Source organism: Phyllobates terribilis, unplaced genomic scaffold, assembly GCF_046119375.1.
Source record: "Phyllobates terribilis strain yellow unplaced genomic scaffold, ASM4611937v1 Scaffold_11__3_contigs__length_659146591, whole genome shotgun sequence".
NCBI classification, from domain to species: Eukaryota; Metazoa; Chordata; class Amphibia; order Anura; family Dendrobatidae; genus Phyllobates; species Phyllobates terribilis.
In genome coordinates, this window is record NW_027362771.1 from 183825776 (window position 1) to 183837877 (window position 12102).

The following is a 12102-nucleotide window of genomic DNA, read 5'->3' on the forward strand; positions in this document are numbered from 1 at the left end:
CATCGTGTCCCTTTTTTCCCAGTGTTTGAGCAATACCCCACCACTAACAGAGTACTTCCTTAATGATAAGTATCAAGAAGAGTTGAATTTGGACAACCCTTTAGGAATGAGAGGAGAAATCGCCAAGTCTTATGCAGAGCTCATCAAGCAAATGTGGTCAGGGAAATACAGCTACGTAACTCCCAGAGCATTCAAGGTTTGTTTCTATTAAATACCATATATAAATGGCTATTGCGATACAGATGCAGTATTAGAGGCAGACTTGCGCACTTATGCTCTTTACATACTGTGGCTGCTAATACACTTTCACGTTGATTCATCATTCGCGTTTTTTATGGGGTGTTTTTTTTTCTTTTTTTATTTATTTTTGCCCTTGCAGAGTTTACGCCAAATTCATAAATGCATCAAATTGGCGCACAATGGTACCACGCTCCCAAAATATAAAACAAACTAGGTATATTTAATGTAGTCTCAACATTGAGGACAGATAGTCTGTCTCACTCATACCTTCATCGCCTATGTGACCACGATGCAGAAATGAAGCAGAAATTTCATGAGCATTTCTGTATGTCCTTGGCAGAAAAAAACGCATGCCGATTTTACATGCGTTTTTTGTGCCCTGGATAAGCATTTTTTTAAGTGTTTTTGCATGCATTTCTGCATGCGTTTTTTGCAAGCGATTTTCCAAGCGATTTTGAGCATCACTTGGAAAGTGCTTGACAAGTTGGTCACACAATATAAATCCATGCAACCGGCATGGATTTATATTGTGTGACCAACTTATGCTGCTTTAAATGCAGCATCAATAGTAAAAAAAAAAAAAAAAAAAAAAAAAAACTGTGTTCAGCAAGGACCTGCCCTGACGTAATTTAGTCAGCTGACGTCATCAGTCGCGTGAACATCATATGACTAAATGACGTCACTGCAGGTCCTTTCAGAACACCGTGGGACTCGGAGGACAGAGCACGCTACCAGAGGTGGAGACCGGGGGCCGCCGGAGAGGTAAGTATAATGTGGGTTTTTTTTTTTTTTTACGTTTTATTCTTTTTTTTCACTAATGGTACCCGAGTCTGAAGGAGAGTCTCCTCTTCTCCAGACCCGGATACCATATGCGGTTCAGTGCAAGTCAGTTGCGGTGATTTCGCCGCGATTATGCACAAGAAATGGTTGTGCTGCGGATTTTTCCGCAATGATAATCATTGGGAAACGTGGCAGACAACTTAACATGCGCTTTTGCGGCTGAAATGGCGCCGCTTAAACGCATTAAATCCGCATCGTAGGCACACAGCCTGATAGCCAGTGCTATTTAGCCAGAGTAAATATTCAGAAAAGAGAATAAAGAATAAGGAGTGGTATCAGATAGCTGTAGTAATGCACAGTGGCTTCAGACCGACTTTGCCTATCAAGAAAATGCACTCCACTTGTGTTTCATATCAAGCTTTGTCAGGGGTGTACGTTGCAGCTACAGCATACCATATTAAAGGGAATCTGTCATCCGGTTTTTGCCACCTAACTTGAGAGCAGCATGATGAAAAGGCTGTGACCCTGATTCCATCAATGTGTCACTTACTGTGCTACTTAGAGTAGTTTTCATTATATTCTGCTGAATAAACTAAGATTTTATCACTAGAGCACTAGTAAACCTGTTACCATGTAGTCAATCATATTCATGAACTCTATATAACCTATCACATATTGGTAGTTTTCTGCCCATGTACATTGTATACAGAGAGCTGCCGATCAGTGCTGTGGCTGGGGTTATAGAAGGCAAAGCATTCCAATAACTGCCGTAGTTGAGTGATTTTATTTAAAAAAAAAAAACACAGCATGCAGCCCAGTAAGTGATACATTGCTGGAATCTGGGTCTCTGCCCCTACATCAAGCAGCTCTTAGCAGCTCCTAGATGGGAGAGCAAGAACCCGATGACAGTTTCTTTAACAACTTAGTGTGTGGTCAGTTAGCTTGGCAATTGTTATATCTATAATAATTCCTTTCTAATGTATCTTGTAAGAGAAAAAAAAACTTCTTCCCCACTTATCAGACACTTATACCGCTCTCTCCTGACCTTGGCATCCACTCTGAAAAATACAGCTCAAATCCATCTTCAGACAAGACCGAATTCCAGCTCCCTAGAAAGTTATATGACACAGCCCAGGAGGAGCAGGGAGAGGAAACAGGCAGTGGGAGTCAAGGAAAGATCATGTTGAGCTTTCTTACAAGTCTTTTACCTGACCCATGATTAACATCCAGACAGTTTAGTACTGCTGTATAATTTTCTCCATGCTGTTGCAGCTTGTTTTCTAAACCTGAATGAAGAGCAGGAGTCCTTCTCTGTGTGCTGTGCTGTGTATGGAACAGGTCATTGCAGATAGTCTTCTCTATCCAGCTCACAGTGGACTGCAAATTAGAGTGTGTGCACGCAGAGTGGAAAACCAATTAAAATGCAGGAAACAAGACATATAATAGTCAGAAGTAGTGTTTATTCCTCATGTACACTCAGGATAACTATTTCTGAAAAGTACAGTTACCTTTTAACATTAAAGCTTGATCATTATCTGCTCTACAGATTTTCTGCCAGTTTAGACACCATACAAACTGCTTCCACTAGTCTGTTAATGGGCTGTAAGTGTAGTCACATGTATTCTCCTCTCTTACCGGTAGCAGAAATAATTCTTTTCCATCTTGCAGACTCAGGTAGGCCGATTTGCACCTCAATTCTCTGGTTATCAGCAGCAAGATTGCCAAGAACTACTCGCTTTCTTATTAGATGGCTTACACGAAGACTTAAATCGAATTCGAAAGAAGCCTTATATCCAACTCAAGGATGCAGATGGGAGGCCAGACAAGGTATTTGTCTCATGGATTCCATCACTAAGTGCTGTAACATGGATTGACAGCCTACTCTGCAGTGCATCAGTGCAGAGCCGGCTGTCAGTCATAGCTCCGAGGCGTGCTGACACTATGCTGAGCGGTGGTCATGCCTGCATGACTGAAAGCGGTCAGGCTCCTGGGAGGAATAAAGCACGTTTTCTCTCGGGAGCTTCACTTTCAGTAATTCTTCTAGGTACCTTTTTAACGCTATTAACCTGTAGGTTATCTCTATATCTGTACGTAAATAGCGGATGGCAATAGGGGAGTTCTTTAATACACTTGCGTTACATTACACACATTTTGTAGGGCTTGGGGGGTGGGGGAAATGGCCGAGACTACAACTCTTTTTGCTGTAAAGGGGTTGCCTGACAGTAATGTAATTAAAAAATAAATAATTATTTTTTTAAGGCATGGATTGATTAAAATTAATGAACGGAGACATAGTCGCCTTCTAGCGCTCCTGTGGATCTAGCGCGAACCATAAAAGAGGTTTCCATCATGCTCTTCACCACTGTTGGAAAGTCACAGCACTGCTGAATCCAATTACAGCGGCTGCGGTGCTGGGATTTTCTATAGCAGCCCAAGCTGCATCTGCGGGGGCCCTGGAAAGGGTATGTTTACTATTTTTAATCGGTCCGTGCCTAAAAATAAAAAAATAAAAATTTGCTGTCAGACAATCTCTTTAATTTGACAAGCCCCCCTGATGAAGCTTGGGTGAAACATGCTTGTTGGGGCACACAGGACTACAGGTTACACTAGCTCTTTGCAATGTCAGTACTGGCTTGCATTTTTTGCTCTGCCACTATGGTTAAACAGTCTGATATTGAAGAGCATGTGTCATTTTGAGTCTAGAGCTTAGTAGTAAAGAAAAAAAAAACATTCCTAGTACACGTAACCACTAACAGCAAAATGTCCATTAAAGCCTGTGACCTGTGCGTACATATTTGCCTGGAAAGCATATGATTTTTACTCTTACACTAGATACTCTTGTATTACAGGTAGTTGCTGAAGAGGCCTGGGAGAACCATATAAAAAGAAATGACTCCATTATCGTTGATATATTTCATGGTTTATTTAAGTCCACCTTAGTTTGTCCTGAATGTGCTAAAATTTCTGTGACGTTTGATCCTTTTTGTTACTTAACACTTCCGCTACCGATGAAAAAAGAGCGCACGCTGGAAGTATACCTAGTTAGAATGGACCCTCTTGCCAAACCTATGCAGGTAAGATACTAGACACTTTCAGTAATTGTAATGAGAGTCCTAGCCGCACAGTATCACAGTGATGCATCAATAGATTTTTTTATGGTCATTTTGCAGAACTGTTCTCACTTAAAGGGGTATTTCCATCTCCAAGATCCTATCCCAAAATGCAGTAGGTGTAATAATAGAAATATTAGCAAATACCTCCAACTAGAAATGTAGTATAGTTTTTCTGATTCCTCATGTGCAGGGCATTGCAGGACCTTAGGTATCCATGGTTACGACCACTGATACAGTGGCAGTTAGCTAGTTGCTAGTGGTCATAACTGGATACCTAAGGTCCTGCAATGTCTGCACATGAGGAAAGAGACAAAGCGAAACAGAAAAACTATACTACATTTCTAATTGGAGATATTTGGTTTTATTATTATTATTATTTTTTATTATTATTACACCTACTGTATATTAGGATAGATAAGATCTTGGAGATGGGAATACCCCTTTAAGCATATGAGAGTATTTTTTTTCTCTGCGTGAAATTTTTTTTTTTTAAATATCTGAAATATAATGGTCTTTATTGAATATATGGTCGGGTATCAGGAGAGTTTTCTGGTGTTCTATGGCAGGATACGGATCTTGTGTAGATAAATTGGCAAACCATGGCACCCAGTGTGCAAATAAGGAGAAAATTCAGTATTGAGTTTGTCTATAATGGATACTAAAAGCTGAATTTTCAATAAACCTGTGCCGTGGTTTGCTAATTTATGAACTAAAATGGTGCCCATGCAAATTAAGGATATCTGTCACTACGTTTTTGTCTCTACATTATGCTACTCCCAAATTAGGTGGCAGAGACCCTGATTCTAGAACTGTGTCACTTAGTAAGCTGCTTGCTGTAGTTTTGCTAAAATCAGCAGGAGATTATCACTAGTGGACTAGTAAACGTGCTGTCATGTAGTTCACCATGTTTTCATATGCTCAATTTAGCCCCCACCACTTATTGTCAGTATTCTGCCTATGCACAGTGTCCATAGAAAGCTGGCAATCTGTGGTGTGGGCGGTGTTATACAGAGCTCAGCTAGATGGTTACCTGCTAGATCTGCAGCAGGTAACCAAGGATTTTATCAAAACTGCAGCAAGCAGTCCAGTAAGTGACACATCACTGGAATCAGGTTCTCTGTCTACATCATGCTGCTCTCAGATGAGATGGCAAAAACTTAGTGACAGATTCTCTTTAAATTATGTATATTACCAACAAAGGGAACAGCCATAAGTAGTGTTGAGCGATACCTTCCGATATCAGGAAATATCGTATCGGATTGGATCGGGCCGATACCCAAAAAGTATCGGATATCGCCGATTCCGATACCGGAAACCAATGCAAGTCAATGGGACACAAATATCGGAATGAAAATAAACCCTTTCTTTCCTTGTAGGTTAATTCTACATGAAGGAAAACAACTAAGAATAATGTAGAATGACATGAAAAGCCGGCAATTCATCAGCGGCATACACCGGTACCCGACAATTTACAACAGAAAGAATAGAGCTTCACACATAGATTAGATAGATAGAAACATGTCAGTCACATATATATGAAGTACAGTGACAGTGTTGCTTACTGTACTTGTCATTTAGTGTAAAGGATTTATTTAAAAAAATAATTAATAGTGTTTTCATGCACCGTCTCTTTAAGAAAGCCGGCCGGCAATTCAGCATCTGTACCCGACAATTTAGAATAGAAAGAATAGAGAATCACACATAGATTAGATAGATAGAAACATGTCAGTCACATATATATGAAGTACAGTGACAGTGTTGCTTACTGTACTTGTCATTTAGTGTAAAGGATTTATTAAAAAAAATATTAGTGTTTTCGTGCACCGTCTCTTTAAAAAAGCCGGCCGGCAATTCAGCAGCGGTACCCGACAATTTATAACAGACAGAATAGAGCTTCACACATAGATTAGATAGATAGAAACATGTCAGTCACATATATATGAAGTACAGTGACAGTGTTGCTTACTGTACTTGTCATTTAGTGTAAAGGATTTATTTAAAAAAATAATAGTGTTTTCATGCACCGTCTCTTTAAGAAAGCCGGCCGGCAATTCAGCATCTGTACCCGACAATTTAGAATAGAAAGAATAGAGAATCACACATAGATTAGATAGATAGAAACATGTCAGTCACATATATATGAAGTACAGTGACAGTGTTGCTTACTGTACTTGTCATTTAGTGTAAAGGATTTATTAAAAAAAATATTAGTGTTTTCGTGCACCGTCTCTTTAAAAAAGCCGGCCGGCAATTCAGCAGCGGTACCCGACAATTTATAACAGACAGAATAGAGCTTCACACATAGATTAGATAGATAGAAACATGTCAGTCACATATATATGAAGTACAGTGACAGTGTTGATTACTGTACTTGTCATTTAGTGTTAAAATAAAGGATTTATTTAAAAAAAAATTGGCGTGGGGTTCCCCTTAATTTTAGGCTCTAGCGGAGGTTAAGCAGACAGCTGGGGCAAATGTTTGAAGCCTGGGAAGGGGGTAATACCCACGGAGCTTCCCAGGCTACTAATATCAGCCCCCAGCTGAATACCTAGCCTTTACTAGCTATTAAAATGGGGGAACCCCCCCAAAAAAAATAACGTGGGGTCCCCCCTAATTTAATAGCTAGCACAGGCTAGGCAGACAGCTGGGGGCTGATATTAATAGCCCAGGAAGGGTGCCATGAATATTGGCCCCCTCCCAGGCTAGAAACACCAGCCGTCAGCCGCCCCAGAAATGGCGCATCCATAGGATGCGCCAATTCTGGCACTTAGCCTCGCTCTTCCACGCTGCCCTGGTGCGGTGGCAGGGGGTAATAGGGTTGGGGTTGATGTCAGCTTATAATGCCAGCTGACATCAAGCCCAGGTTAGTAATGGAGAGGCGTCTATAAGACACCCCCATTACTAACCCCATAGTCAAAGTTAAAAGAAAACACAAACACCCAGAATAAAGTCCTTTAATTGAAATAAAGACACAATTCTTTATTGTTCTAAATTAAACCATACTTACCATCACGCCCATTCCAGCTGAAGCCAACGATCTCCTGCAATAAAAGTAAAATAATAAAGCAACCTCATCCTTACCTTTCCATGGTTCCCACGACAGCTTCAGCTCTGCTACATCGAGATGACAGGCTGGACCGCAGCAGAACGCTGCCATCCAGCCTGTCATCCCGCAGACACTGAGAAGCGCAGGCATGCTTGCGCTCCTCAGTGTCTCTCTGTGACGTCATCCAGATGAGCCGAGTTCATGTCCAATGAACTCAGCTCACCTCATGCACGTCACTGACAGCGTGGGAAAATTCTCCTGCACTCAGCGCTTCAGCGTGAGAATTCTCCCACGCTGTCAGTGACATACATGAGGTGAGGTCATGTCCAATGAACTCAGCTCACCTCATGCACGTCACTGACAGCGTGGGAAAATTCTCACGCTGAAGTGCTGAGTGCAGGAGAATTTTCCCACGCTGTCAGTGACGTACATGAGGTGAGCTGAGTTCATTGGACATGACCTCGGCTCATCTGGATGCCGTCACAGCCAGACACTGAGGAGTGGAAGTATGCCTGCGCTTCTCAGTGTCTGCGGGATGATAGGCTGGATGGCAGCGTTCTGCTGCGGTCCAGCCTGTCATCTCGATGTAGCAGAGCTGAAGCTGTCGTGGGAGCCATGGAAAGGTAAGGATGATGTTGCTTTATTATTTTACTTTTATTGCAGGAGATCGTTGGCTTCAGCTGGAATGGGCGTGATGGTAAGTATGGTTTAATTTAGAACAATAAAGAATTGTGTGTTTATTTCAATTAAAGGACTTTTTTCTGGGTGTTGTGTTTTTTTAAATACTTTACTAGAAATTCATGGTGGTCATGTCTAATATTGGCGTGACCCCATGAATTTCGGGCTTAGGGCCAGCTGATAATGCCAAGCTGGCCTTAACCCCTTTATTACCCAGTGAGCCACCGCACCAGGGCCCTGGATGAGTTGGGTACAGCGCCAGAAGATGGCGCTTCTATGAACGCGCCATTTTCTGGGGCGGCTGCGGACTGCAATTTGCAGCGGGGGTGGCCCAGAAAGCTTGGGTCTCCCTGCGCTGCGGATTCCAGCCCCCAGCTGCCTAGTTGTATCTGGCTGGGCAAAAAAATAGGACGAAGCCCCACGCATTTTTTTTTTTAATTATTTCATGAAATTCATGGAATAATTAAGAAAAAAAGGGCTTCCCTATATTGTTGTGTCCAACCAGGTACAAATAGGCAGCTGGTGGTTGGGGGCAGCCCGTTCCTGCCTGCTGTACCTGGCTGGACACAAATATAGTGCGAAGCCCCACGTCAATTTTTTTTAAATCATTTCAGGAAATTCATGACGTGGGGTCCCCCCTATTTTAATAGCTAGCAAAGGCTAGGCAGACAGCTGGGGGCTGATATTAATAGCCCAGGAAGGGAGCCATGACACCAGTCGTCAGCCGCCCCAGAAATGGCGCATCCATTATTTGAAATAAAACACACAATTTTATTTAATTCTTAGTTTACTAAAAATAATAGTTACCTGTCCACGTTCCTGCGCTGATCTCCCATGCACAGCTGTCACATCTGGAAATGGTGACAGCTGTCATGGCTGCTGTAAGCTCACGCTGCCGGGAACACGTCCGCTCCCGGCAGCGGGAGCCACTGACTGAGGTCACCGGAGTGCATTCAGTCAGCGCAGCTCCGGAGACCCCCTTTACGGCACTGCTGTACCGTGGGAATTTCTCACGATACAGCAGGGCCGTAAAGGAGCTAACCGGAGCAGCGCTGCCTGAACTCCGGTGAACCCTTACGGCCCCGTCATTCTAGCGGCGGCAGCGGTTCAGAGCGGTCACATTCTATGTGGCTGCTCTGAACTGGAGATCTTCGTGGGACACTCGTGGACTGCTACGGAGGGGTAAGGATAAGGTTGTGGTTTATTATTTTATATTTTATTACAGGAGATCGATGGCTTCGGGGAATTAGGTGTCTTGGTGAGTATAGGTGTAGTTTTTTATTTTTTACTTTATTTTAGGTGGCGATCGGCGGGGACAGGTAATGTATGAACTAATTTCTTTTAAGTAACCACTGGCCACCAATGACATGTATTTAAAATTTATTGGGGACACAGTAGGGCAATTTAAATAGCAGGATCAGTCTGATGGGAACTACTGCTCCCATCGAGCTGATCCTGCTGGCAGGAGTGGACGGGGGACAGACATAGGCCGATGGGAGTAGTAGTGTCACATCGGCCTATGTCTGCCTGCACGCACACACCCGCACACACACCGCACACATCGCACAGACACCGCGCACACCCGCACAAACATCGCGCACACACCCCGCACACACACTAATCATGACGGGTCTGGGAGGTGAGGCTGACCTGTGCGGCCGTGGGAAAGTTCATGTGAGTTCATGCAGTCAAGCATGAACTCACATGAACCCTCTGAGGGCACCGCGGCTAATTCAAATGAACAGCTGATCGGCATCACCTGATACCTCAGCTGTTCATTTGAAATAACCGGCGGGAAAGCGCAGCACAGAACGGGAAAGCCGGCGGTGAAGTCTTTTCACTGCCGGCTTCCCCGCCCGGGTCCTTCACTCCCCGCTCCTTGGAGCTGCGCTCCCCGCCCGGTCCTAACTTACGATCGGGATGGGAGGTGGCGAGGGGAGCGGAGGATCGGGGTGGGAGGCTGCGGGGAAGCAGTATGGGGCTGTGTGATTGTTTAAAAGCCGGCGGCTTTATACCGCCCGCCGGCTTTTAAACAATCAGGAGAATTCTCCCCCGCTGGGATGGCATTCTGATGACAGGCTGGATCGCGCTGCCATCCAACTTGTCATCCTTCACAGACACTGCAGAGCGCAGGCATTATGGGAACTTCCGATTCCGGTATCCGATATTGTAAAAGTATCGGAATTCCGATACCCGATATTACAGTATCGGAATGCTCAACACTAGCCATAAGGTTTTTTTTAATATCATGTATTTTGGGACTCTTTTTCCCATTATTCTTTACATTAGAGGAGTTCTTAAGGAAAGATTTGCTTTTAAAACAATCTGTACTGTTATACAAATTGAACTAGTGATATGGTTATATAGGCAATAAAACAACAATAAAGATGACACCTGCTCTGTAGTAATCCAATATGCCAGAGCTGAGAAATTGAGCTTTAAAGTCGCATGTAAATTAACCTGTAAGAGCACTGGGCGCCGGTTGATCTACTCTAACCCACCCCAAATGTACTTTCAGGCTAATTTGCATTTGGCTTCAACGTTTGATTTCTCAGTGCTAACACATCAGATTAATACAAAATAGGTATAATTTTTATCGGTGTTCGATTACCAAGCACTAGATATTTAATAAACTCGTACTGACTTTTAAGGTTGTCATCTAAATGTAGAATCTGATAAAGAAACCGTTCTCAATACAACATCTCCTCACTGTTATATGTGGGCAAGTCAGATACTATGGATGTAAAAATAAGAAAAAATGTGTCCAGCAAATATAGAAAATAGTCGTAAAGACAATATTTCTGTAAGACATGCAAAACTGTGTTGTATTGAGATGTTTTGCTAACAAATGTCTTTCTATATCTTTTTTTTGTGTCCTGCTCCTCCCCTCTGGTTAGGTATTAAACAGTGTATGAGTTTTGCTTGAAGTGTTCATTTAAAGGGGATTTCCCACAAACAAAGTACATTTTAATTAATAGATTTTGGAATATAACTAACTTCCACAATTAGATGTGTTAAATGTTCCTGTGCTGAGATAATCTTATACATGTGCCCCTGCTGTGTACTGTGTAATGTCTGTGTCTGACCGTACAGGAACATGGTCTGATCATACCACAGCTCCTGGGAAGAAGCAAAAGAGTATACAGACAGGACATCTTGATAGCACAGATGATTCTCTCTGTGAGGTAAAACAAGTTTTTAAACAGGCAGGGAAATGTTTTTCCTTACAGAATCAAGCATCTATGATCTAGTGCTGTCCTGTCTGTATACTCTTCTTTTTTTTTTTTTTTTTTTTTTTTCTTTTTTTCTTTCCCCCCCCCCTTTTCCCTCCTGCCCAGGAGATGTGGTATGATCAGACCATGTTCCTGCACGGTACACGGCACAGCCATTACATAGTACACAGCAGAGGCACATCTATAGGATTATCTCAGCACAGGAACATTTTATTTAATATATCCAATTATGGAACTTATTATTCAAAGATCTATTGATTAAAATATACTTTGTTTGTGGTAAAACCCCATTTAGGCTAAGTGCCCACGAAGCAGAAATGCTTCGGATTTTTTCTGCATCTCCCTGGCAGGAAAAACGCATGTGAATTTTACATGCATTTTTCCTGCCAGGTAGAAGCGTTTTTGCATGCGGGTTATCAAGCGCTTTCCAAGCGATTTTAGCATCACTTGGAAAGTGCTTGACAACTTGGTCACACTATATAAATCCATGCAAACGGCATGGATTTATATATTGTGACCAAGTTAATAGTTAAAAAAAAAGAATAAAAATGGTAAAAAAGAAAAAAATAAACATTATACTCACCTTCTGATGGCCCTCGGTCTTTTCTCCGGCGCGTGACCTGTCACATTACTAAATGACGTCATGGAAGGTCCTTTTACATCATCGCGAGCCACCAGGAATCCAGGACGCACCAGAGAGAAGACCGGGGGTCATCAGAAGGTAAGTATAATGTTTATTTTTTATTTTAAATTCTTTTTTTGTTACAGGTACTATGGTACCCGGGTCTGGATGAGAGTCTCCTGTTCTCCAGACCCGGGTACCTTCCGTACATTGAATCGCTTAATATACACATGTGCACATGTAGTCATACGCATATTATGCGATTCAATGCAGGTCAATGGCGGCAATTACGCCACGTTTCCGCAAAAATAATGGACATGCTGTGTATTTTTCTGCAATGATAATCCGCAGCAGAAATTTCTGCAGCATGTGCACAGCACATGCGGATTA

General features: G+C 42.5%; 1 protein-coding gene across 4 annotated transcripts in view; it reads left to right on the forward strand.

The window, feature by feature from the left end:
- Positions 1 to 12102, forward strand: part of USP15 (ubiquitin specific peptidase 15) — a 103857-nt gene that overhangs the window by 51699 nt on the left and 40056 nt on the right. For all 4 annotated transcript variants that reach the window (XM_073651867.1, XM_073651870.1, XM_073651868.1 and 1 more), the window contains 3 exons: positions 23 to 196; positions 2689 to 2847; positions 3870 to 4094. In XM_073651867.1, the coding sequence (XP_073507968.1) occupies positions 23 to 196; positions 2689 to 2847; positions 3870 to 4094 (558 nt within the window). The remainder of the gene's footprint in view (positions 1 to 22; positions 197 to 2688; positions 2848 to 3869; positions 4095 to 12102) is intronic.